The following is a 27,759-nucleotide window of genomic DNA, read 5'->3' as shown; positions in this document are numbered from 1 at the left end:
ATACTCTTTCTTATCACTGAACACGTATGATGAGAGTTCTTCAACAGCTTTTGAAGGATTATCTCACCTTTATCTAATAATGAGTTAATTTCATGATTGACATGAGAATTCATCAATTAAAATAAATATCTCAAATGATTTGTAACTTCTGTCTGTCACTTTTTTCCCTCTCTCTCTCACACACACATACTCGTGCGAACACACAGACACACATTAACAAACAGTATTGTTTTAACATCACGCACCAGCTTTGACTAAGGCAAGTCAGACAGGTAACCACCCAGCTCACGTCAGATGTGAGAGAAAGGCAGGGGACAAACGCGTACATCCTCAGTTTGTCTGTACACGGTTTTTATACTGACTTGAATCTACCAGGGACCAGACGCAGACTCTGTAAGTAAAAACTAATTAGTAGATAAACCAGTAAGTTCTTGGTTTTCTGTTTCTGTCTTTTTGATGTGTTGTAGTTTTATGTATTTATGTTGAAACATAATTAACATTCTTAACGTTTGTACAGATGTGATATGTGTATATTGTTTGCTTTATTGAATATTTATTTTTTTTATCTCAATAATTCTTCATGAGTGATAGTTCCCTGTAATTTCATGTTGATGATTTATATAACAAGCAAATATATAATTATGCTGTAAAATCTTGTCTGACTTTATAAGAGACCATACAGGGTCTCGTTATTATCCTTATATTATTATTCTTTTATTCTTATTTTTTTATCTATTTCCGATGTCCATTGGGTATATTTAAATAAGAAGTCAAATCAATGGAAAGCAAACAATTTAAATTAAGGCAAAACAGCAAGATGCAAATGTCTGAGGGGGGATTCAAATATGTGAGTAGTAATGAGGAAATGAGCTGTGTGTGCTGAAGTGATGGAGCAAAAAACAGATGTTGACAAGATGTGGTTCTGCAGTACATCATGTACATCACCGAACCTGTTTTTCTCAGTGTGTTATCCTTCAAGTCCACGGAGTCTCCCACAGGATGGGTAACAGGGATGGTAACTAGGGAGGGACGATCACAAATCCTCAGAGGAGGATGTATGTCAGAAAAGTGGAGGTGGTTCGCATGGAAACAGGTTCCATAACAACTGGAGACCTGATAACAAAATCCTCACATCCCACTACTTTTTAAGTCATGGAGGATAAAATCAGATTTATTAAATTAATTATATAAGACATATAATTTAAAAAGGAAGAACGTGAACATCTGTTGACCTCACTTGTAATATGTATTGATATTGATACACACATTATGTCATGATGTTGAACAAACAGGCAGGAAGCTCTTTTTTCACCATGGCTCCAAAAGGAGGAAGATTTTTCTTTCTTCTTATTGTGGCCTGTGCAGTTTTGGGTAAGCAGCAATCACACATGCATCATCTGCTTATAACTGGCAATATGCATGCATATTGTTTATGTGTTATGTGTCTACCTGCCCAGCTAAGCCCCCATATAAGAGGCCTGGAGAACGTGACTTCAAGGACATGGCCAAAAAACTGGTATGTAGCTAAAAGGAGATATATATATATATATATGTATATATATACATATATATACAAAACAACTGTTTTTGATTTTCAAGTCCCAGTCACAGTTCAACTTTCTCTGTCACAGTTTTCAAAGACAGCTGAGTTCATTACAGTTTTCAATCATTATATTTTATCATCATCACATTGACATTGTGAAATGATTACAGTTTTATGTGGGAAAGTGATGAGTATAAGGCAGCAATCTCTCATAGAAATCAAATTGTATTCATTAGCAGTAATTGCACTGGAAATCACAGCTTGCTGTTTGATGGCGAGAGAAGGTAGATGGTCGGAAAATTGTGCAAAAATTATATCTCTGACCTGGGGAAAAATCATCAGGGAGAGAAAGTGGTTCCACCAGTTGCTATATTAGTTTTTTTCCCATAGTATCTCTTGTGCCTTTAATCTCCAATCTGGTTTTCTAAGTTTGAATTTTTACTTTAAAAAAATGTTATGTTTAAATCATCTTTTTATGTTAAAACTCATCAAGTTCAAGAAAAGTAGTAGTTTTAGTTTAATAGTAGTTTAATTAGTAGTTTAATAGTTTTGTTCCTTGAACCTTCAGCTCCATACCCACCCTCTGTGCTTTTGTTTTTAGAAAACATCAGAGCTTCGTGCCAGTCACTACTTCCACCTGCTGCACACCATGACTGTCATGACAGGGCCCCATAACATGTTTGACACTGTTAGATTTAGTAATCTGAAACTCATCAAGATGGTTTTCTTGTGTATATACTGTATATGCAGTATATCAAAAACCCTTATAATTTCATCAAACTTGAGCGTTGTTCACATTTATGTATAATATGTGTATAATATTTCTTCTAACCACATACAATGATTTTAAACAATTAAATGTATTATCCTATATGTCTGATGATGATGGGTCCATTTTTTTTTTCAGATGACAAAGTGCAAGAATAAGGGTGAGAAGACTCTTAACTCTTTTCTATGAAATGAGTTTGTGTGTGTGAGAGAGAGAGAGAAAGGGGGGGGGGTGTTTGCATGGAGTCCTGGTTGTGTGAATGTAAGGGTGTATGTTAGCATGTATTATGAATACCCTTTGTAAGATGAGTCGCATCTCATAAATGGCAGTTATTCAGACCAGCCCTGATGTATTTGTACAACATATCAATATGGAGGGTTGCTATGTTACAGGATACCAGGTGCCTGAGCGGATGCTGCTGAGCACCGTTTTCAATAATAGGTAATTCTGCATGTGTGTCTCTATGTGTTTGGTTCATTTCTTGCAAACATGTTTGATATTTCCCACTGAATTTTCAAGTGTCACCCCTGTTTTCTTTAAACCATGACTTGCTCTCGTTTATTATTCTTAAATATCTTTTATTTAAAGCCGTTTCCTTGAAGTTGATATGATGTGAGACGTTTCTTTGGGCTTGCACAAATGTTTTAGCCACTTTTTGCTGAAGACATTTTTTTGCTTCAAGCTGAGAAAATGTGAAAAGTGAGAAATTATTTTCAAGACACCCCTGAGCAAGTCTTTCAGCTCCATCTGAGGACTGTGGCTGCACTGTGAAGGACGTGTATGACTATATGACTAAGAAAAGAGAGCATATTACTCCAATGCTTCCAGTCAGCTACAGAAGGGAATTCAAAGTTTTACTTATTGTCTATAAGTCACTAAATGGTCTGCGGCCTTAATATATTTCAGAAATGTTCGATGTATAAAAGCCTCTAAGATCTGCAGGAGCTGGTCAGTTAGTGGTGCCTGGAGTTAAAACTAAACAGGTGAAATGGCTTTCTGCCCACAGCTCCCAAACAACATCCAATCAGCTCAAACTGTAACTGGCTTTAAAAAGAAGCTAAAAGTCTTCATTTAATCACATAATCTTGCACTTAAATTAGACATAATCTATTTTATAATCTGTGTATTTATACTGTTTTCTTATTATGTATTTAACTTCTACTTATTTTGCTTCTTTAATTTCTGGTTAGGACATTAAATGACCTCTGTGTATGATAATGTATACAAATAAATTTGCCTTGCCTATAAAGCAAAATGTTGGTGTAAAAGTACTAATGGTCTTGGTTGAATTTGTCCGGACAATCAAACGATAGCTTCGATAAATAAAACACACATAAATCACAACGTTTTTTAAAACCAGCTCTACTCACCAGCTCCTGTTTCCACTCTACATTTCTCTCTCAGTGATTTGCCTATGGAGGACAGAAACGCTGACTCATCCAACACTCTCCTTTCCACTTTTCTTGATGTCCTGAATTCAGCCACTGCGGGCCCAAACAAAGGTTCAAAGACTGGCCACGTCCCGATGGATGACTCAGATAAAATGGTGTGAAAACACACACACACATACTCTCACGATCGTACACTTGATCCACATTTATAAGCTGTGTTCAATGCAAGAAAAAAAAAATGATTGAAACATGTAATCCATTATGTTTATGTATTACTCTGATTATTTGGAGGAGTCAAACTATGATGTTAATATTTGACACAACTTTTTTTTTTTTTTTAGAAAATCAAGATGTGGAATTGCACCAATCTTGCACACATGATCAGGCTGATGAGAAACTCTTCTGTAAGTACACTAATGCCAAGATCTTAACAACAAAAACACTATAATCCATGAATGAGTTAATGCTGCTCTCTAGAAGTCTAATCATACCTACCATCTCTCCACAGGAGGCATCTGCATGTTACGTGCGAGCATTTTTGGCCCCTGTGTCCTGGGCAACTTTGACCACAAATAGTGAAAACAACATGGACTCAGATGACTATGACACACTGCTGTGGGCTGCCAAACCCGCACTGCTGGACATGCCTTCTTCAAGAATGAACCTTCCTTCCAAAGCAGAGGGACAAAACATGAAAAAGATGTGTGTGTTTTAATGCGCTTACCGTAATTCTTCCACTGTCTCTCATCAACTTTTCCTTGAATTCTAAAACTGCTCTTGGTTCCAGGATGAAGATGCTACAGGAGATGTTTGATCCCATGTCTGACAATCAAAGGACTCGGGTGGCCCAATGGGCAAAAGAGCAAATCACTCAGAATTACTTCAACTGCACAATGAAGCCACCATCTGACTCAAGATCAAGTAAGAGATGAGTCAAATCCAACAAGTCAGGAACCACGTTCAACAAAGAAATCTAGTCACACTTTCTGATATGTTCACCTCTAACTATTTACAAGAAAATCTGATAAATTCATACCCCTCTGTTAAATGGAAAGAAGAAAGAAAGTAAAGGAAGGAGGGCAGAAACACTAGAAATGAGGGGGAGGACAAGGCGGAGAGGAGAGAGAAGAAAAGAAAACCCTTCTAAACTCTAAAGTAGAAGTGACTAAACGAGGCTGAGGAAAATAAATGAAGCAGCTGAAATAAAGTAAACCAGATTAAAATAACGAGAAAGGGACGAGAACTAAGAGGAAACATTTGAGGAATATGAGGAAAAAGCAGCTTAACTAATGCAAATCATACAAAGCAAGTGAAAAGTCATGTCATTAAACAACAATCACATAACAATATTTTATTCCGTAGCACATCTGGAGCGCTGCAAAGCTTCACTGAAATGGCTGAACCTGGAAGCGATGACCATGATGGGGCCGTACCTCTCCCGTTTAGCACCACCTGATGTTGATTCCTCTCCCAAAGAAAAGGTCGGGGGGGGGGGGCAAAGAAGGAGAAGGACCCAATAAAACTGAAAGCAGAAAATAATAAGATTTAAATTTTTAGCTCTGTTGGTTTGTTTCCTTTTCACTTTCTCCTCCAGCTGTGTAAATTTTTCCGCTCAGCCATGTTCAGATCCACCTTGAGCAGGGCGACCAGGATGACGCCCAGCCTGGGCAAGAAGTTCCTCCAGAGAGTTCAGGATTGCTTCAGTGAGAAGGAGGAGTTCGCAGAGCATACGGACAAGTCTGTAATCGTGCATTAGTGTGTGTACATTCCTGCATTAAAACTGTTTGGATGAATACATTCATGCCTTTTAATCCCCTCCAGGCTCGGCACACTGGCTTGTTATTATTATGATGCTCCAGACTTGACTATTGAGCTCAGCAAGAAACTCCTCTCTCAGCTTGACAACTGCGACAACCCCAGAATCAGACAGGTATCAATGACTTGCTGCCCAAACTTTACACTGACTTTCAACACGTCGTCCATTCAGCCAGGACAGAAGTAACAAATTTCATCAGACTCTTCTTCTTGTCTTTTTCTCCTGTCCTCTATCATGACTCAAGCTGAAGAAGCGCCTTGTCAAGTCTGTGATCTCAAAGTCCAACGCTGCTCAAGCACTACGTGAGCTGGGCAGTAGTGTTACTATGTTGTCTCCCAAACAACTGTCCATGCTCTCTGACACTGATCTCAAAGAGGTTCTCAAAAATCTGGGACCCAACGTCCAGTGGACACGTGGCCAGATGCGCGCTCTGCTCAAGAAACAGCTGGGTGATAAGAAGGTAAGCCTGCAGGGTTGGCAGCTTGTCTCCCACATGATCTCCCTCTCACTTGGTACTTATCTCATTATCTTCTCTTCTTTAGTGTAAAGAGGTGTCAGGTGAGGAGCTGATGGCCCTTCAGTCGGTTGCAGAAGGTTTGCCGAGCTGTGTGCTCAAGCACATGAAAGCCCGGGTGATCCTTGAAGATAGAGAGGCTCTGAAGAACATCTCCAAGAGGATGAGGAAAGGGCAGCTGAAGGCCATGCTGGAGGGGGTGAGTAAGGAGAGAGGAACAGGAAATACAGGATGAACTATGACTCTGTTAAGTGATATCATTTATATACACTGTAAACATCATTTTAGAAAGAATGAAATGCTTCCCTGCAGCTGCGTGGGGGTGTGGATCCCTCAGAGCTGGTGCAGAAGTTGTCCGGCCCTTTGCTTCGCCGCATTTCTCTAAGCAGCCTGGAAAAAGCAAACATCACCTCTTTGGACCAAGTGGAGAATAAAACGTGGAGTCGGCCACAGGTAACACCTCCTCTCTACCAAAAGACCATTTTAATGAGTTAAACATTTTGAATGTACTCTGAACTATCAGGTTTCTTTATGTTTTGATGTTAAAAATGACTGATATTGATGCACCTGCTGTAGATCAATCTGGATTACAGAATCTTACATAAACGTATTACTTAAGGCTGTTAAGTTAATTATATAATGAGCTGTATTTTCAAAATACTAGTGCCATGTTTCCGTCTTTGTTGTCTTTTCCTTAGGCGGCATACCTGGCAAAAAAGATGCAAGACCTAAAGCAGCTTCAGTTTAGGTAAGATATCCAGCAGTGAGTAAAATAACACAAACCCTATTCAATACACTGTACGTGCACTGTACAGCAGAACTAAGACCTTGCAATAAAAAACAAGGCTAAAATGATTACTCTTGTTCATTTCACATCATTAAAGCACTTGAAAACTTAGTTTCAAATCTTATGTATATCTCTGTAATTGTCACCATATAAGCAAGTAAAATCTTTAATTTTCTGAAACATCTTTGATTATTATATATTATATATTATTACTGCCATCAAAACTCAAGTAAGAAGATGCTTGAGAAGATCGTTTTCATGGCCTTTAACAACACAGAAAATGACAATAGAGATGTTTCCATTATTTGCATGTTCTTCTTACTGTATGTGCATTCCATGCTCACATTGAAATTATGATTGGCGGAAACAGGAGGCTGCGGTCAGTCCTCCAGGGCATAACATGTAAGATGATCGACAAAGTTGCTGACAATGACACGCAGAACATGGCTCAGGCTGTAGCAGAGACTCCACAGTGGCTCTCCAAAGTGCAGGTATACATCTACATACACATACGGTGGCCTATACACGCACAGTTATCTGTGTAGAGTATACCTATTGGTAACAAATACATGTTTCAGGCAGGATGTGCTGCCCGAAAGCTTTTTGCGACTTTGGAGAAAGAGAGAGCCGACTATTTCAAAACCATCACATCGGAGGAGCTGGATAAGATTCCCGCCTTCTTACTTCCTCACCTGCCGTAAGCAAACACTCCCCCTTTTCTTTGTCTCATTTAATCATGTTCTTGTCATGTTTTCCTGCAATAAAATGTCACAGCTTTCCATCTATCTATTCCCACTATCTCAGGCCTTCCAAGGTGAAGGATTTGCCTGACTCTGTGTGTCCTGTCTTCATTGACAAGATGGAAATGGCCAACCTGAGCTCATTACCTCTCCGCGCACCGTCTCGCCCTGTACTCACTGAGAAGGCTCTGAACTGCCTGACCAAAGTACACACAAGGACACATTTAGTGATTTGATGATGGTGGTGTCACTAGCTCTACACCTATTAGTGTCACATAATGAGTCCAGTGGCTGCACACATGCAACAACCGCCTAAGATTTTTACTGTACATTTGCAGGAAGCGGATTTCTCCAAACTGACCTCTGAGGATGTGTCCAGGCTTGGACAGCTCTTGTGCGAGCTGACGGCTTCCCAACTGCGCCTCATGGCCACAGATGTCATCAACTCCACCCTCCAGGCCATGGCTTCCTGCCAGCACATTCCTCAAGGCCACAAGGCAGATCTTATTCAGCTGGTCAACCAGACTTTTGGGTAGGACATTCTCCCTGTGGACGCTGGAGTAACTACAGAGAAAGGCAGAGAAAGCTGGAGTCTGATTAATTTTTTAAATCTTCTGCAGGGATCCATCTGATTGGTCCGCTGAGACTATGGAAGAACTGGGTCCTATCCTCCTTTTGGATGATACTGCCACATCTGCTCTGCCCAATAAGGTGTGTATGTTTTTGTGTTGTGTATGTTTTGTCTTCTCTTTCACATGTCACCTGGACAGTGATGCAGCTCATGATATTCTGTGTCAGCTTTTCCACATTTTTTATCAATAAATCACCAATCACTCAAAGTTAAGAGGGAGTTTAGCACGTTTCTAGTAGCTGGGATTCATGCATGTATTTTTCTCTGTCCCTGTTAGCCTTGGATGAAGGACGTTCTCTACTTTCTGAAGTCACGCCTGTCCCACGTCTCAGACGCCCTGAGAAAGAAATTCTTTGATCTCACCACCACCGCCACCAACACAGCAAATGCAGCACGCAGAAAGAGAGAAGGTGAGGAAGAGACATCTTGTGTGTGTTGTTAATTTTGTAGTGATACCACATAAAAACTAATTGGTGATGTATGATTCTCTTGTACACCTCTATTTCTCTGTTTCACTCAGCTAACAGTAACGGTGTTGGTAGCGGTAACACTGGCACTAACAGTGACCGAACACCCACTGTGGAGATGATTGAAGAACTGGGAATGGCCAACGTCTACTGGTTGGCTCCAGAGCTGAACAGGATGTCAAAGGACACTTTCCTTGCTACTGTAGAAATACTTGGTGCCATCCCTGACTACAGTGCAGACCAGCTGGATGTGCTAAGTAAAAAAGCAATTGAGGTAAAGGACAGCTGAACTGTATGGTTCACTTTTTAACAAAGCAAGACGATCCTGCTTTATTAAAATTTTCAATGCACCCTTCTATCGACTGAGAGAAACACTGCATTTTGATGACTACCATATATCCAAATCTCATTCAAAATGGACATCATGAAAGTTTTAGGGTCTCAATTGCACGTATCAATGTTGACGTCCTACATTTTATCTTCATCACAATCATTTTATGAGTGCAGTCGCCTCTGAGGTAGTCTGGTTTGTTTGTATGTTTTTTTTCTTCATGTTTTGGCAGGCTTTCGGCCCAGTGTCAGAGATGACTGAGAGCGAGGTGATGCAGATGGGATGTATAACTCAGGGCTTCTCTGGCGCAGACCTGGAGAAGCTCCCCTTCACTCTGGATGCTGTGGAGGAAATTGCCCACTGTGGCTGGAATGACTCACAGGTGACATACAGAAACAGCTTCACATGCTCGTGACTATTATACTCATGATGTTCCCTAATCATCATGACCCATCTCAATAGATGGAGCTGGTGTGGAAGGCTGTTGCTAAATATAACACCCTGACAGCGCAGCAGCTGGGAACTTCAGATATGGTAACATTGAACCGGTTCATCTGTGGCCTCACCTCCGGAGAGATCAAAAAGCTTGACAAGGAAGCTTTCAAGTTTGTGCAACATACAGAACTCACATGTGGTTTTATTTATATCACTTTCTTTCAGCATGTTATGTTCATAAATGAGTTTATATCCAATCAAAATTTTATACCAACCAATAAATGGAACCTCACAAAAGCACCAACACTACCAGTAATATTTGATCACTCAAGATATAGAGAAAAAAAATCTGTTATGCAAAATACATATTCCAGTTTCAACAAATAGTATGGTATTAATAGCAGGTATTAAAAAGAGTAAAATCCTGTTTGTCTCATGCAGCTAAAATGTTCACTTAACCTCAGCTAATCTAATTTCACAATTAAGATTTCTCTCAAGATGCACAGCGAAAGAATTCTCCAGAGAATCAAATGTTTTGTTATCAGCTGCACTGTGAAGCAGTGTTATAACTACATAATGTGTGTGTGTGTGTGTGTGTGTCTCTCACAGGGATGCTGTGGGCTCAATGGATGGCATTCAGTGCTCCTTCAACGTTACACAGGAGTTGAAAATGCTTGCTGTGTCAGTGTTTGGAAACCCCAGCACCTGGAATGAAGCACAAGTGTCTGACTTAGGCAACATCATTGGTGAGATCAATTCCTGTGTTTCTCTGCAGGAAACCAAACTCCACTGTAATATTTCACCAAACGTGCTGCAGTTTTACTGACCTGTTTCTGTTTCCTTCAGCTGGGTTGGATGCAAATGAGTTGGCTTCTATGGACCCATCTCTCTTTTCATTTCTCAGCGACACCAGCATCCCACTCATACCACCAAACAACTTCGCTGTAAGTAACTTGGCCATTATTCTTTCCTTCCACCGACTTTCAGCAGAGAGCCAAATCCAGTGGTGGAAAATGGCTAAGTTCATTTACATCAAGCACAGCTCTATGGTACTTGTACTTAACATTTCCATTTATGTTATTTTGTACTAAAACTCCAGTACAATTCAAAGGGAAATGTTGCACTTTGAAATGTACTGGAGTATTGACCTTGTGTATGAAACATGTTATACAAATAGCATGTTTCAAGATATAGACACTCATCTCGAGAACATTTTTTAAACAAATGGATTTAAATGAACATCAGGTTGAAATATTCTTAATGCAATACAAAATAAGCTGATTTTTTTTAGCAACAGTTAAACTGTTGTAACCAGTTCCGTATTAACAAAATATAACAAAAGTTCTGATCACATTCAGTAATTATGCATCAGTGCCAATATATAAAAATTATAGTATAAACATATCTAACTGTATAGTATACATATGCATCTACAGGAACTTTTTTTACCATAATGACTACACTTACTTTTGTTAGTATAATTACATTTTGCTGATAACACTGTTATTTATTTACTCAAATAAGATTTTGCATGCAGGATATTTACTTGTAATACATTGTCATATTTCTTAAGCAAAGGATCTGAATACTTCTTCCAGTACTTTCACCTCTGTGCCATTTACTGTTTTTCCCTCCAGGCACTCTCTGTTGCTCAGCTCGAGGCTCTTGGTCCTGACAACGCTGCCATGGTAACAACTAAACAACGAGCTGCGCTCAGAGTCACACAGCAGGCCGCTCTCGATAGGGCTCTGACTGGATCTCATGAGCAAACAAAAACTAGCCATTCAGGTAAGAAGACAGACGTACACTCATGTAGATTCACAAACTCTTCAGAGTTTAAATGTTACAAGTGTCCATGAAAACTTAGTTTAAAGTTAAAATAACCTTAGGTATTATTATCAGCTACTTTCTGTGAGTGATGTCATCACTATTTGTGTTTTTCTCTGTGCTCTCCTCATTGGTTTGAAGTGGAGGTGGTTGAATTTGGAAAAGGTGATTAAGTGATACCTAGTAATACAGAAAAATACTTATAGCAGCTTTAATAATTTTTCTATCCACAGATGAGCCCACTAGAGAGCTTTATCACATCTTCCACTGTTCAGTATTATACTGACTGGTGCACAAGTGGATATCACTTCTTTTCCCACCCACTTGAGAAGAGCAGAGAGAAAAACACAAATACATTAATCTTCCATGTAAAATAACCAAAACTCTTCTAACTTGGGCAAAAGATTGTGCTAATGCAAGACCCTACCATTCACAGTAGTGATTAAGGAAAAAGGTTTTTGTGATGTTTTCATAAAAGAAATCTTCAGATTAAATCTTGACATTACTCTCTTGTCCAGGAGCTCCATCACTGAGTGTCGAGGGGATCTCGGCTTTCGTGAAGCCCCTTCTGTTTCTGTTCATGGGGTTCCTGCTGCTGTGAGACCAGAGCCACGATATCCAAGGGCAAAACCTGCAGGAGCTTTAGCTAACTACGCACATGCATCCTTGTTTCTATTATTTTCATCATATATTACAATCATGTTATTTTATCATAGAGCACTGCTGACATCATGCAATTCTTCAAGTTTATCTTGTTTGTGACTAGACAGATTTCTCGTCCGAGATCATTTATGTGTGAGTCTAGGAGTGTACAAAACACAACATAATCAAATGAGCTGGTAAGATGTGTTAGGATTCTTTATTACTATTTATCAAGGTCATTTTTAAATATTCTTCCATATATATATATATATATATATATATATATATATATTTATGAGAAAGTATATTTTAATAGAATTAAGAGGAATATTTAATGTTTGTAAGTCTGATGTCGTCTATATGGGATGTCTTAAAAAATTTACTTCTGCCAAAGAGGTTTTGTTTTCACCTGTGTCCGTTCGTTGGTTTGTTTGTTAGTCTGCATGAGTACACAATAAGTACTGATCCGTTTTGCACCAAAAATGGTGGAGGCATGGGGAATGGACCAGGTAAGAATCAATAAAATTTGGGGACAGATCTGGATCATTTACTATGATTTTGAATGTTTTTTCTCTAAAGTTTGGTGTATGTTGTTTGACATTGGCCTTGGGGGAGGTCTGTGCTCAACGAATGTTCTTCTAGTTGACATTGTATTGACAAAATGGAGGATGACAAATGATTCAAATCAATAAAGATTATTAATATACTTAAGTTGCTGTTGAAATGGTAGTTAGAGACAAAACAACTTAAATGGAGGACGTGTCCATTTTTAATTCATTCTTTTTTTCTTTTTTTTAAAACATTTGGTTAAAAATTGTCTTGTCAATGCAAAAACTGAAAAGTTAAATAGGACAATGTGTGTTAAAGCATTGGATAATCTCCTGAGAAAGTAAACACAAAAGCACACAGGTCACTGGTGACAACAGCACATTAAAGGAATAGTTCTTTGCTTTTTTAAACTCAATGACATTGATGCATGGATATTAGCCTAAGTCTATGGATTCTGTGGTATGAGACATCTCAGTGAACCAGCAGCTTGTAAGACGTGACATAAACAGCTAAAAGGTGCCACTTAACAAAAATATTAAATCAAAACACAACACTCAAAATCTTTTAAGCACCCACAACATAATACAGTATCTCTACAACACTTGTTTCTCCTCTCAGGCCATTTGTGTCCTGCAACGGTTTTGTTGACACCTGTTCATCCATAACGCAACCTGATCTGTGCTGAGCAAAGCTGGAACATCTGATTACATTCAGCTCCTTTACCACAGCTTAAGTCATTTTTTTCTTTTTTAGCAGTGCCGAAGACTTAAGAAATCCTCATCAAATACAAAGTTCAACATCTCCTCATGTTCTTAGGAAAGCATAAGGAACAGACATAATCACATACACACTGATCTTTTGTTTACAGTAATTTCATGAAGCAAGATTTAGACAAACATATGCTGCATACCAAGAAGCCATAATACAGAATTCCATCTCTTGCTGCTCACAGAGAAGGAATGAATCAGTTAATCTGATGTAAATACAGTACATTCCATTTAAAAAGGTATTAAATGTTAATTTCAATGGTTTTGAAAGTTGTACCAATAACTACAAAGTGTGTACACATGAGATTGTTGCTGACCATTTTCCAAATTATAGTGAAAATTTTTACATTCAATTTTTGTCTTCCAGAAAGTTATTGGTCCAAATTAATTTCAGTACGATATGGATAAACAATGTGCAGGGACTTTTAACTTACTGAGAAAATAACAGTGAATATTTAATAGCAATAGTTTTTCAAGTGTCTCAAAAACAATACAGACATACTTTACATTTAATGTGCATTGCAAGAGTTACTGGTCACTGTAATTATTCCTCCTGTCTGTACAGGCAGTGAAGAGATCCCTTTTTAACATGATTTCAATGAGAGTTAATAGGGAAAAAATCTACAGACCTTGTTCTGTGCAAAAATATATTCTTAAGTCCAGCTGAAGCTAATAAAAAGTTTCAGAGGTCTGAGTGGGACTCATTAAGTTGGTATCTTCCAAAGTTACAGGCTTTATAGTACAAAATACCGTCTTTGTGTTAGTATATAGAGGTAATTGATTACCTATCTTACATATCTCATAAACACACTAAAATGTATGGAAGCCGGTGGCTGCCTTTAAAGTTGGCACTCAATTTATATCGTTGTTGTATGCTCTAGAAAATGGCTGGCAATGAGTTAAAAGTATACACACTTGATAGTAAGTGAGCTAACATATTCTAAACAAACACAATGATTCTCTAACAAGATCATGTCAAAACCCAGTATGTGGCTGGACCGTGTCATAGACTATTTACATTCTGCCGAGTGTCAGTCCTTTTCAGCCTTTTATATCGGTTTACTTCTCACCCACTCTCTGTCACCTGCACTAAGTACACTAAGTTGGCAACATTTCAGGCTGTAAACACCCTGCTGTTGCGGTCCAGCCAAAAATATGTAAAAAACAAACAAAAAAATAAACAGACAAAACAACAAAAAAAACATGACTTTACAGAAAAACACCAGGGTTGGCATTCAACAATCTCCTCAGTAGGATGAAAGTATTTAAAGAATAAAAAACAAGACACATTCCATCGCTGTCTATCAACATTCACTGAAACAGCTGTCACAATCACAGTAGGATTTGGTTAAAACATTCACAGTTCTCTACTGGCACATAATCATGTGAATGTGGTCACAGCAGTGAACTAGTCAGACTTACTGTCCACTGACCAGGAAGTAGCTCTGATCTCATTAGTATTATTACCGAACACAGAAATGCAGCATTAGATCCTGAACGTCAGAAGGTTAAGGCTGCTCTCCCCTTGTGAGAATCACATCTGATTGTTTTACAATCTATTCACATAAAAACTCTGTTCTAGCAATCTTTGGTTACATTAGTGCATAGATGTACTAACCAACACTTAAAAAAGGCACTTGCAATTATATCACTTACCGACATTGATCTTCTCCTTGTGTCCGCCATCTTAGGTAGTTTTTCCTGCGTTTCTTGCGCTGATAAAAGCCATACCGTGAGTTCTGAAGTGTGTATTCAGATCTGTTGCCTTTTCAAAATGTTTACCGCATACCTTACAGGCCAGTGTTCCCTCCTCTTCCTTCCCCTGAGCTATGGAGGGTTGAACGGAGGGTGATGCCGGTGCAGAACAATCCAGAGAACTCTTATCATCATGGTTCCTTCTATTACCAGGGGACGGTGCTGGGTGCATGCTGAGGGCTTGCTGGTTGTCAGTGAATGCATCTCTCACTTTGTGGGTGATGAAGCGATGGCGAGATAGGGAGGAGGTGGACGTGAAGCAGGCGCCGCACTGAAGACACTGCAGACCACAACCCTCTGTCCCTCCTCGTCTGTGCTGGCTGATGTGCTCCAGGAATGATGTCTGGTCGTCTGTGGTGAAGCCGCAGGGGGCACAGCGAAACCCAGAGTCAGGAAGCAAATATGGAGCAGGTACAGAGGAAGACGACCGCAACTTCTTCACAGGACTCATCCCATCTGTGGACTCATCATCGTGCTCCATCTTCACAGTTCCTTTGCGTCTCTGACGAGCCCCCAAACCACCGTCCTGTTCTGAGGAACAATCAGCCTCATCTCCGCCTCCCTGTTATACCAGAGGAAATGAAGATAATTGCTGTTAGTCACATCTTAGTAAAAAAGCTCTTCAAGTCTGACTTTTCTAAAAATAAATAAATACAAGGGAGGCTTACCATCAGTGTGTCCTTGCTCACAGTTTCCATGTTGTGTCTCAGCTGAACATGCCTCTCCAACATCGCTCTGCTGCTGAACGTTTTCTTACCCTCAGCACAAAACCTACATAAGTGCACACACAAATTTACACAATGTGAACATCAGATTTAAGTGTGTCTGACTGACCCGTGGCAGAATTATGTAGGAGGTAAAGGAGCAATCTGTTTTGGTTTCATGCAGTATGTGGTATACTCACTGGCAGCGGAAGCAACGGTTCATGACTTTGTGTTTGTCTCTGATGTGACGTCGCAGACTGGAAGTTGTGGTGAAGGAGCTCTCACATTTGTTACAAGGAAACTTCTTCAGAATCTACACAACATGAGCACATACACGTCTATGAATACATGTAACAATTTACAGATGCATCTGAAAACAAAATGAATTCATTCAAATTACCTTGCTATGCTGTTCAGCCATATGGGTAATGTAGTCTTCGCGGTCTGTGTAGCGTACGTGGCAAGGCGCACACTTCCACCCTGAGGGGGTCTTCATCCTCTCTGTCTTCACTTTCTCTTCTTTGTCTTTATCCATCCACTCGTCCCCATCTGAGTTCTCCAACTTCACTGAAGGCCGTGGATGAGAGGAAACAGCTGGAGGTGAAGGCAACTCTTGTTTTAACATGGAAGTCTTGTGGGTCTGAAGAACAGAGGGAACAGGGTAAAAAAAATAGTACATCAATTGTAAGACTGACTTTTTCTTGCCTAAACACTTAATTAGGTATTTAGACCAAGTACATTAACACAGATATACCTTGAAATGCTCCAGTAGGGAATTCCTCTGAGAAAACAGCTTGGTGCACTCAGGACATTTAAAGACATGCACCTTTTGATTGGTTAAATGAGTGTCAAAGTGGACATACAACAGGGGCTTGTGGGTAAAAACAGTGTCACACATGACACATTTATAGATCAGCCTGCAAAGGAATAGGAGAGAATTTTATTTTCACATGAAAAGATGCAGCTTCAAATCTGTATCTGTGTGTGTCTTTGAGTGCATGCAGTACATCGTTTGTCCTTCAGTGACTGTTGGATGTTGGGCAGCGATGTGGTTCTGTATGCTGGGGGCAGATTTGAAAGCCATGGGGCAGCTGGGGCATTTGTGGAACATATCACAATGAGCCTGCTGAATATGAGACTTCACAGAATTCAGCCCTCCAAACACTACCAGACAACTGGAACATCTGCAGAAAGAGATATGTTAAAAGACAGATAAAGGAGAGAAAAATTATGTGTATGACAAAGCCAGCACTATATACTGCAGTCTGATTGCAGTGTGGGGAGATGTTGCACCTGTATCCTATGCGGCGGGCAAAGTGCAAACAGGTCTTGTCCAGATGTGTTTGAAATTGTGGCTGCTTGGCTGTGCCCCCACATTCTGGGCACACATGTGGTGAAAGGCTTTGGTGGATGCGTTGATGAGCTGCTGCACTGCAGCTGTTGGGCAGGAGCATGGGAGGAGAACAGTCTGTACATGGCTGGGGGACAACAGAGATAAAAGGTAGGGGCCAAAGGAAGGAATTAAGTTAGAGCTCATTTTGAATATCATGAGAAAACAAAGGAAAATTCTTGCTCTTTTTTTCTCAAACAGACACACAAGACTTACTGTTGTGTGTGCTGGTTTGATTTCTTGAAAGTGCTCAGCCACCTCTTCTTTGCTGCTAAACTGAGCCAGACACTCAGGACATTTATTACTGAGGTACTGCACTTCTTCTGCTTTCTTGTTAGGTACTGCTTGATGTGACTGGGGTGATGGGTTTGGGGTGACCGACCCTAAAGAGGATAATGGCAGACAGTTGAAGAGGATGACAGGAGAGACGGTAAGAGCACACATGATATATATAATCATACACAAGAATTCTCACTAACCAGTTGCCTTGGGTTCATGCTGGCCAATCATCTGCTCCACAGGTACAGGTTTCATGACCAGGTGTGAACACTGCATGATCAGGCCCCTCTCCTTGTGCTCCCTGGCGTGCAAAAGCAGGCTACACTTGTTGAAGAAGGCCAAGCGTTTGGCACAGTGGTTACACGTCACTTCAATCCTCAGCGAGCGTCTATCATAGTGTCGCGCCAAACTCTGCTCCAGTGCAAAAGCATCACCACACTCCAAACAGCGGTAACCCTGCAGGGGAGCAAACATTCATGCCATTAGATACTGATTCATTAATATAAACTAGAGAAATGTAAAACAATGTTGTGTACTTGTCATGAAGTGATGATTAGCAAGACCAATTAAGCCTTATCAATTACGTTCTATTGTTGAAGGGATTCAGCCTAGCAGGAACATTACATGTCACGATGTCAGAAATCTGACCCATGACTCTCTGTTCATGATGTAATATCAGATTAGTTATGCAGCACACATCCTCTTCCTGCAAATTTCTATTTACACAATTAAAAACCACATTGATTTATATCTTAGATACAACTGAGCTGCTTATGATTAGCAGGCTAACCTTATCATGCAAAGCAAAACAGCTAGATAAACCTGATAATCTGTGGTGGGTTCGTGGCAGAGGTCCCTAGTTGCAGTTTACACATTTATGGCTGCAACTAACGGTCCTTTTTCATTACCAATTAAACTACAATCAATTTGTCTTTTTGTCTTTAAAATGTAAAAAAAAAAAATAGTGAAGATTTCCAATGTGAAATATTCAAATTGCTTGTTTTGTCTGACCAACAGTCCGAAACCCAAAAATATTCAGTTAACTATCATATATGACAAAGACAAGCAGAAAATCCTCACATCTGAGCAGCTGGAATTTGTGAATGTTTGGCTTTTTTTTTTTTTAATTACTGAAATAATTATCGATTATCAATATACTGCTACACACAATAACAGCTTACCTGTGCAGGCAGAGGAATGCCCCACTCTACAGGAAGAGGTGCACTCAGGTCTGGTTTGTAACTGGGCAGCAGGTTCTTGTTGTTGAGGATTTTGTTGAAAGCTTCTACCAGGTTGGTCTGAGTCTTGGATATGATTGCCCCAGTGCTGTTGACTATGGATGCTGGTCTGCTGCCAATTTGAGGCAGCAGAGGTGAAGGTGCGGGAAGTGTCCCACTGTTGAGAGTCTTCTGGCCCAGGCTGCGCAGGTTGATCCCACCTGGGCTGACTTTGGGGGAAGAGACAGAGGGCAGGGCTGCGGTTTTTGTGATGCTGACAGCTGTGGGGGAAACTTTAGGTTTGGTGTTCACTGCGGTTTTCTGTTTAACTGTACTGGAACCTTCCGGTGTTGCAGCACAAGCATCCTGGGGCATCGCTACTGCAGGCAAGTGAGATTGCTGTGGCAATTCCCTCTTGGATTTTGTGTTGTGACGTTGTAGTGAAGGTTTTGAACTATCAACGGCACTGGAAGTGGCTCTTGCATTTCTTTTAGGTGCCACCCCAGTCACAGTTGTGATGCTTCCTCTAGACATTTTGATTTTAACTTTGAGGGGACGCAATGGAGATGAATCTGTCTCTGTAGCACTAGCAGACACATGTGCCGGCATCACAGATGATGTGCCAACACCACTTGTCTCTCCATTTAAGTTATCCCCATCTCCAGTCGTCTTTTCACTCAGCTCCTCAGTATCACTTGGCCTGTCCTCTTTACTAGGCTCGCTTTCCATGAGTTCCTCTTGGTGACAAAAGTCCTTGTGGTTCATTGCAAGACCTGGTGTTTTGGCCACATCTGGGCTGCTGCTTCCATTGGGGACAAAAAAACCTGTCTCACTGGGCGGTGGGCTTTCAGGTGAGTCCCGCTCATCAATCACATGCTCTGGATATTTCTCCTCTTGGACTGATGCAGAGCCTGTGCTGACAGAGGGGAGGCAGCTCTCGGAGCTCTGCGGCTGAGGAGCTGCAGAGGGAGAATGGGGGCTGGTAGGTTGCCCCTCATCCTCAAGAAGGGGTTTAGGTTTTGCAGATACCAGAGAAAAGGACAGATGAGGAGGATGAGAAATGTCACAAGAGGTGGTTTCAGGAGACCGAAGCAGCTCAGACCGTAGTTTAAATTTGGGAGGGGAGGACATTAGAGATTCTGGGCTCTCTTGGATAACCAGCGGACTTCCTAAATCTGGCTCTGAGTCTTCATCTTCTGAGTGCATAACATGCTTAATTCCAGCTTTAATACTCCCGTTTTGCGGTAAAGAGGAGGATGATGAATTACCAAGGAAAAAAGCTTCTTCTTTCTGAGGGGAGTGTGGAGAAAGGTGAGGGCTGACAGAGTGCGGAGAAGGAGTAGTTGAGAAGTTAGGATGAGCAGTAGTCGGAGACTGGGGAAAAAGGAGAGGCTTCAAACTGTTCATGACATCAGTCGTATGCTGGATTGATCCAACCTCAGCTGTTTTATCGCTTTCAGTCTCTTTATCATTCAGTGTCGACCTCAACGGTGAATGCAGGGACCATGGCTCTGTGTTGCACATTCCCTGATCGCTGGGGACAGATCCCTCAAAGCCATTAGCAATCTGGGGCTCCACAGAAGCATCAGCAGGCAGTTCGGGATTGAGCTGCGAGGTTAGGTCACCCAACTTGACCTGAACCTGAGCTAAGCCACTACTTGAAGGATTGTCTGTTTTATCCCTGGCAGACTTCTCCTCCTCTTCAAAAGACTCAGACCGCACTGTGTTCTTCACAATAACACTGACCACAGGTCGGTCACTGTGTGAGGTAGGAGAGCAGGGAAAGCATGACGGAGACCCACTCCCTCTCCCATCTCCAACAGTCCCCACCTCATCCCGTTGCTCCTCTGGACTTGACTGGATGGCTTCTTTAGCATCAATGTCAGGGATATCAAAAGCTGCCAGCAAATCATCAAAGTCTGGGGTCTTCATGTCCCCCATTGCCAGCACAAGGCTCGAAACCTATCGAGGCAAAAGGTGAATGTAATCACAATAGTTCAACATGCATTTTACCACGACACGTTGAGCTACGAAAGTTTAAACTTTAAGTCTGAAACGAGAACAGCTCTTCTTACAGGAGGCTCCGATATGTTAGGTCAAGGCAAAAAAGTACGTGGTGATGTTACTCTGCTCCAAACTTTCTTGATAAAAACAAACATGTTTAAAGAAGCAAAAACAGTTGGACAGAGTAGCCGTGTAACACGTCAGGCTCAACTGTCATGCTGCAACAAGTGGGAGCTTCTGCTAACAGCTAGCTACAGTTTAGCTTTCACCTGCTAGCTGGTCTCGCTAACGTCAACGGGCCAACTTTACTCAAGATGTTAAAAACTATATTTAGCTCGGTCTAACACTCAGCTAATGTGTCCCTAATACATTATGTGTAATACATGTTATGTGTGCGCAAGTTGAACATAAGTTCACGCTTGTATTTCATTTTAGTTACCTGCTAGTTTACAGTTGGTTCCTGACTTGCCTCTCGGACGCATAAGTTTTCCGTCACCTAATCATGCGACAGCGACTTCCCAAGAGCCTCCCAGATGTTCACATTTCCAGTTTAGTGTTGTTTACAAAACTAAATGAATTAAATTAAAAATGTTATCCTCGAAACTGTATCCCTGAAAAATACAAAAAAAAATAAAACTTAAAAATAAAACTTTTAAAGTGAACTGTACTTTCTACAAGGATATTCTATTTACTGTGACTTGGTAGTGTGACTTGTGTTTTGGTATGTGGCATTTGGCATCTACTCAATCTGGGAAGATTTATGCAATTTTTAAAAATAATTTCTTGCTGCTAAACTCTGTTCTCATAATATACATTTTTTGGTTTTGTATATTACATCATAAAAATGTGTTTTTGTCAATCTGAATATTCTGCAAGAGAAGTACTACAGAAAAAGATATTTACTGTTGCCTGCATTTAAACGTTACATTACTGTAAACACTGACACTGTCCCCTATCCTCATAATAAGAAAGCTATGAAAAAGACTGTTATTTAAGTGTAAAGTTTTGTCCATATGCATCTTTCCAAATGTATTTATATTTATTGTATATCTTATATTAGTGTTGTTTAACAAAGAACATTGAAAGAGATCATAAAAAAGGCTTTTTACCTGGGTCATGAATATGACATTAACTGTGTAGTACTAGTTAAAGTATGTAAGTTTAAACGCAACATTAATTATTATTATAAGACGAGTAGGAAGGTAGAGATTAACTGTTGCAGCTATCAAAACTAAATAAATTTCAAGACTCAGATTTGGTACCACCTTGTATTCTGTAAATTTATTAAGGGTTGTAATCTGCCCATGTTGCTGAGTAGTTATATTACAAAAGGTTCAAAAGAAAGCATATGTGCTTAACACAAAATAACTCAAATCAGAATAGTCCTTTAACCTAAAGTTGAAAAAAAGGCAAAAGTTGTTTACAGTTTACACAGCTACATAAACAAAGGTGAACAAAACATTTCCTGTATTGAGGAGAGTAATACAGTAACTCTGAATAACACATGCAGTGCAATTCTCAGGTCTTTTTTTATTTATCATATATTCAGCTCCTCTTTGAATGTTTATTTCTTTTTCTCCTCATCCTTCTTGGCGTCAGGTTTAGAGCCTGTCTGGGAAGACAGAGAGCCCATGGCGTTACGGATGGCCTCATTGTTGGGGTCGACTCCAGGAAGGTTTTCTAGGACGCTCTGAAGGAACTCTGGATCCTGCATTACATCGTAGTCCTCTTCATCCTAGACACAGATATGTTGTAGCTCATCTTTACAAAGCACTTCTCAGTCCTATCAAAATGACAAATGACTACCAGTAAAGACTTGTGCTTACCTTTGCCTCACTGGAATCCATGTCAGCTCCAGTGTCCATGTCCTCAGCACCAAACTCTGCAGGAAAAATCAAACAGAAATGTTGTTTGAGCAGAAAAAATGGGGTTGACAGACAAGTGTGCTAATTTGTAACCTGGTCTATATGTTCCTGGATAGAGTGGTGCTGCAAAAATCACACACATTCAACAGTTAAAAACACTAGGTGATTAAAGCACAGCCTTTTGACTACATCTAATGTCTGAATCTCTATTCCCAAAAACTTATAGCATTGCAAAAGTAGGTAGTGACAAGAGTTATACCACAATTGAACTCTCATGTTGCATTACTTAGATATAGGATACTAAGTAAACATGGATCGAAGACTAAAACATAGGGTATGTGGGAATGTTTTCCAGCCTCCAAATCCTTCACCTGGCATAATAAATTGTGCAAATACAACTGAAACATATGCATACTACTACAATCAATCATACCTAATAAAAAGGTACATACAGTGGCATCAGAAAGTATTCAGACCCCTTCAGTTTTCAGTTTTTGATTTTAATAAATTAGCAGAAAAATCTAAAAACATCACTTTGCCATTGTGGTTCAAAAGTGTGCAAAAAGTGGAGAGTTATTTGTGATTTAATAATACAAATGATACAAGTAAAATGCATACAAAACACTTCTGAGTTGAAAACAGGTTTATCTGCTTCCTCTAGAAGCGTGTCAATGATAACAAGGTATAAAATGGGCCTATTATAACTGGAATAAAGAGATGACTGTTCAGTTAAATGCAGAAACTGATTTTTTAGACTTTAGAAAATTAAATTTCTCATTTATAAAAAAAAAAAGAAAAAAAAGAATGAAGATGCTACTGTAGATGAATTTTGTTTGTATTTTATAATGTTGATCTGATGTGTACTGTATCCCATCTTGTATTATAGGTTATTAATTCTCTGGTGAGGGAAATTTAGAAAAGTCTAATTTATGTTTAACCTGCTCCTGGTCCCTGCATGGACATCTGCAGAGCATAAGCAATCTGTTCATCCTCTGTCATGCGGCTGAAGTCTGGTAAAGCAGGTGTGGAGGAGTCTGTATGTGGAACAGACATCTTCAACAGGGCATCCTCAGACTCTGAAAGAGAAAGAAAAATATGTCGTGTGAACACACTTGTGCTGAAAGCTACAATCCATCTGTCTGCAATACTGAAGGGAGATGGGAAAATCGAGTTGGTGGACATTTTCCCCACCATCTGCAGCAGGGGAGGAAATGCCAGCTTCAGCAGCAGATGCAACAGCAGCTCTGCGAGCTTCATCTTCCTGTCGTTGTCTCTGCTCCTCCATAGACACACGCAGAGCCTTGCAAGAAGAGGGAGAGAGAGGAAGAAAACAATAAAAAAAAAAAAATAAAAAAAAATGAATGAAAGTGATCAAACATGGGTTCTCTCGGGGTTGTCCATGAAAAAAAATTTGATCTTATTTCAACTGTATAGTAAAATGGCTGGGAAAACATCAAATCCAAATGACAGGCAGACATAACTATAAATACTGGCAATATAGCACAAAGCATGACACCACAGAATATGCTGTAACAAAAATATTAAAATGAATATAAAGAGAAATTCAAAAAGATAAACAATGGTTTTGAGGGTAGTTTTTCATTTCAGTGAACTATACATACTACAATGAACCATTATATTTTATCCTCGGCTCTCTTACCAAGGCCAGCTCTGGGTCTGCACTGGGATCTACTCCAAACTCAAAGTCACTGGCACCCAGGCCCAAAACTGCACCTCCCTCTCCAGCCAGGATGGGCGAGGATAGCAGGGCATCAGCCAGACTGGGGCCTGGAGGTACTGTGACCAGGTGCGAGCCTGCTCCCTCTTTGCCATTCAGTGTGTTGATGAAGGCTGTCAGCTTCTCTGTGTTCATCTCCTGCAGAGGAGACAAAGACTGAGGGTGGGCATGTGGACCAGAAGACGACATAGAGCGGTGACAAGGGCACATCAGATATTCAAGTGGCTGCTTGATTAAAAAAAATACCTCTTCTCCAAAGTTAATTACATCCACATTGACTTTTTCTTTCTTCAGTCGCTTTGCCATTTTGACCAGCTACGGGAAAAGAGAAATATTTCAGCTGTCACCAACACATGACACAACATTTTATATTAGGGACCTCACAGATATATTAGTACACTGTCACTATGCAGATGAATAAGTGCCTGATTCATGAAGAAGCATTACTAAGGAATCACATTATTCACCAATGTTCCCTTTATTATGTCAATTTAATCCTCTTTTGAGAGGAAGGCCTCCACTGTCTGCACATTTCCACTGATAATATAATGGTATAATTTGCAGAAAAAAACATACTAGTCGTAAATTGTGTTTAACTTCTTAATAGATATTGACCTTTTCTGCTGAGTTTGTCACATCTTTATGTAACCCAGGGAGCAGACTTACTGCATTGGTGTATACATATGGCAGTGTTCAAAATGCATTCTGTAACTATTTATCATAATTACTGTCTACCATCACATCAAAAAAGATCTTTATAGTCTGATATTGTTAAAAATCTCCTCCCCAGTAATACATGATAACTAGTAACAGGCAAAACACACTCACTTCTTTTTCGTTGTCCTCCACTGGGCTACCAACGAATGCAATAATGCGCATCTTGTGGTTTTTGCCCTGTCTGTGCTTCAATGCCAACTACAGAGAGAGACATAGCATATTTAAAAAAAGTAAGTCCATATCAATTGACAAAGTGCATTTATGTGTCAAATAAAAGAGTAAGATCTTTTTCACCACAGACATTTTGCCATGTCATAGCAGGAACAGGAAAGAAAATAACATTAATGAAGGCTGCATTATATTTAGGTGAGTGAGCTCCAGTTCTGTAAGTAGGGTCACTGGAATGGCTAACTGAGACTTAACTGAATGTTACTTGTTACTGTGCTTTTCCTGCAATGAGAAGTGAAGTGTCTGCTATGAAAAAGCCTATAATGTCAAATCCCCTTTTTGAATCTCAAACCAGTTGCCCTGTGTTCATACTCTGTCATGAGAGACAGCAAGCACCTAAAGTTTGCCCTAGTTTTAGATAAATGCTTATTCAAATGTTCCTAAAAATTCATTCTTTTTCAGCTCCTCTATTGGTGTCCCGTAGGAGAGGCAGGAGCGCACTGTACTTTATCACTAATGAAAATCACAAACTCACATGTGCCACCCTGATGCCGGTGCAGAAGCTGATGTTTCCACGAGGCTGCACAGCATGCAGCTTGGACAGTATTCTCCCCGTGTCAGGAGTCAGTGTGGTCAGCACCTCACAGTTGCTGCACAGAGACGTAACACTTTTGTTATTAAATTACTATATTTTAAAAGTTACTACATGAATTCAAAACACATTGCCTCTTACTTTGCCATGGTGATGAGGCCCACGTTGTTTTCGGGGTTGCTGCGGGTCTTAGAGTGACAAACAATATTAACTGCATCCTGCTGAGCCTGCAGCCTGGTTGGCAGAAAGTCTCCATTTCGCATGTACTCACTGTTGTCCACACTAAGAAAAATGAACAGTCATGTTAGGAAGAAGAATTATTCATTATCCAAGAATGTTTTACACACACAGGAAATTAAACCTCTGCATTTAACCCATCTGCAAGTAGTTCTGTAGTAGTGTTGTAATTACTGGTTCAAACAATGTAAACTACACAGACTGTATAAATATTAGTTGTTATACCAATATCCACATGACAATACACTTACAGTACATGTACATCGCAGTTGAGAATAGTGGACAAATCAATCAATATTAAGGCGTCACTTTGAGCTTTAGGAAACTGTGATGGTCATTTTTAGCCATTTCATCAATTGATCAATGAAAACAACAATCTGTGACTTAAACAATGATGAAAATAATTGAAGCAGCCCAACACAATAACAAAATAAAACCCATGATAGCCCTTCAGCAAACCGCTACCTTATAAAAATTGTAATATTTTTTTTATTCTAACAGGTATTTCATGTTGTGTACTCTCCCTGAATGCATCCTCAATTTAAAGACGGCTCCTGTTAGTGTGATAACTATAACAATACAACTGAATAACATGTTAGCTTGGTTTGTTAGGCTGCTCAATTAAAGGCAACAATAGACCCCTCTGGAAAGCAGTTACATGTTTTGACAATGACAGTAGGTTTTGCTAGCTAGCTAATGCTAACGCGTTAAACAACGGCATTATTCAATTTGAGGCTCAATTTGGATTTTACATTTGAGATCCACAAACGCTAGGAAACAACGCTACATTGATAAGCGTTAGTGAAGACATAACTTGTTAAATGGCCGTAACCTGACTAAAAAGCTGTTGGTTAGCTGTGTACTCGAAGCTCCTTTTGGCTAACGTTAGCTAGGTGACTCAGGGAATAGCTTGGGCATCTTGCATCCAAAATATAACAAGTAAACCTGCATGAATGTTCCAGACAAACGATACCAAAAGATGTAAACTTAGTCCATCAAGTAACAACTTACTCTGAATAAAGTTAGCCTTCTTAGTTTTAAATTTAAACGTATTTCTAAATCCTTACCAGACCATAGTACTTTCAAGCACCATCTTGACGTCTGTGGTTGCTACGTCATCGTGATGGTTTGTGGGTAATGCAGTTTTTTAAGGTAGAAAAAATATCTGAAAAAAAACACTATGAATTTCATACAATGTTAGTATAATTAACATCTATTAATAACGGTGGGATACATTGCGCTCCAGAGTTGAGGCTTAATTTCACACTCAAGTAAACAACTATAACAACATTAACTTTCTTTCTTCAGAGCATTTCTTGCTCTGTGAGGTTCACAGCTAGTATATCAGACTGCATTCTGTGTCTTGGATCAGTGGTGTGCACAGACTCTCAAATGGCCAGGGGCAACACTGAAAAAGGGGGCATCTCTTGGGGCTGTTGGTTGTGAATGCACAGACATCTTAATACAGAATACGTTTGTTCAGTGAGATTTATAGAATACTTCTGTAGGGGCACCACCTCATATGCTTCAGGCTATAGGTGCCCTGTGATAGAAGAATGTGTAGCGTGTGACATTAGCGCAAAAATGAATCATGGAATCGTGCAAGTTAGCCATTAGAATATATAAATAAATAGATAAATATACATTTATATATATATACATATATACGTTTATTTATTTAAATATATACATATAAGCCTACAGACTCAAAAAGTATCTCACTTACAATAGGTTCCCCCCCTTGTTAGATTTATCTTAGATTCGGGAAAGAGTCCACAGTCCTCCACAGTGAAAGCAGGGCAAACAACTTTTGTCTCACAGGTAAAAGTAGGTCAGACAAACCAAACCTGGAGTGTCCCAGTCATCAACACAAAGCTGACACAG

The 27,759-nt window shown here is 39.8% G+C and overlaps 3 protein-coding genes across 3 annotated transcripts; 1 reads left to right on the top strand and 2 right to left on the bottom strand.

Moving 5' to 3' along the window:
* Window positions 1–1,313: 1,313 nt before the first annotated feature.
* Window positions 1,314–11,852, top strand: otoa (otoancorin). Its single transcript, XM_022766205.1, has 27 exons — window positions 1,314–1,371; window positions 1,458–1,516; window positions 2,145–2,231; window positions 4,045–4,107; window positions 4,212–4,405; window positions 4,491–4,624; window positions 5,066–5,184; window positions 5,298–5,440; window positions 5,525–5,633; window positions 5,764–5,979; window positions 6,062–6,232; window positions 6,346–6,486; window positions 6,732–6,781; window positions 7,191–7,311; window positions 7,399–7,517; window positions 7,625–7,766; window positions 7,899–8,092; window positions 8,181–8,271; window positions 8,469–8,621; window positions 8,712–8,723; window positions 8,777–8,932; window positions 9,222–9,371; window positions 9,452–9,594; window positions 10,034–10,170; window positions 10,271–10,368; window positions 11,062–11,212; window positions 11,770–11,852. Exons 1-27 carry the CDS (start codon window positions 1,314–1,316, stop codon window positions 11,850–11,852), a joined length of 3,294 nt encoding a protein of 1,097 aa, XP_022621926.1.
* A 383-nt stretch (window positions 11,853–12,235) lies between these two features.
* Window positions 12,236–21,041, bottom strand: LOC111237198 (zinc finger protein 687a-like). The gene is made up of 11 exons (XM_022766194.1): window positions 20,998–21,041; window positions 18,519–20,516; window positions 17,538–17,793; window positions 17,275–17,441; window positions 16,962–17,146; window positions 16,676–16,852; window positions 16,423–16,585; window positions 16,069–16,308; window positions 15,869–15,981; window positions 15,633–15,735; window positions 12,236–15,526 (listed from the first exon to the last, which is right to left on the bottom strand). Exons 2-11 carry the CDS (start codon window positions 20,493–20,495, stop codon window positions 14,897–14,899), a joined length of 4,011 nt encoding a protein of 1,336 aa, XP_022621915.1. The 5' UTR covers window positions 20,496–20,516; window positions 20,998–21,041; the 3' UTR covers window positions 12,236–14,896.
* Window positions 21,042–21,824: 783 nt separating this feature from the next.
* On the bottom strand, window positions 21,825–26,999 carry LOC111237191 (26S proteasome non-ATPase regulatory subunit 4-like). The gene is made up of 10 exons (XM_022766180.1): window positions 26,943–26,999; window positions 25,780–25,920; window positions 25,582–25,696; window positions 24,990–25,076; window positions 24,408–24,476; window positions 24,084–24,299; window positions 23,615–23,723; window positions 23,362–23,499; window positions 22,385–22,440; window positions 21,825–22,293 (listed from the first exon to the last, which is right to left on the bottom strand). Exons 1-10 carry the CDS (start codon window positions 26,966–26,968, stop codon window positions 22,123–22,125), a joined length of 1,128 nt encoding a protein of 375 aa, XP_022621901.1. The 5' UTR covers window positions 26,969–26,999; the 3' UTR covers window positions 21,825–22,122.
* Window positions 27,000–27,759: the final 760 nt, after the last annotated feature.

This window comes from Seriola dumerili, unplaced genomic scaffold (assembly GCF_002260705.1).
Source record: "Seriola dumerili isolate Sdu_G_001 unplaced genomic scaffold, Sdu_1.0 BDQW01000814.1, whole genome shotgun sequence".
In the NCBI taxonomy this organism is placed as follows: Eukaryota; Metazoa; Chordata; class Actinopteri; order Carangiformes; family Carangidae; genus Seriola; species Seriola dumerili.
The sequence above is the reverse complement of the archived record's forward strand: the minus strand, read 5'-3'. Positions and strand labels throughout refer to the sequence as shown.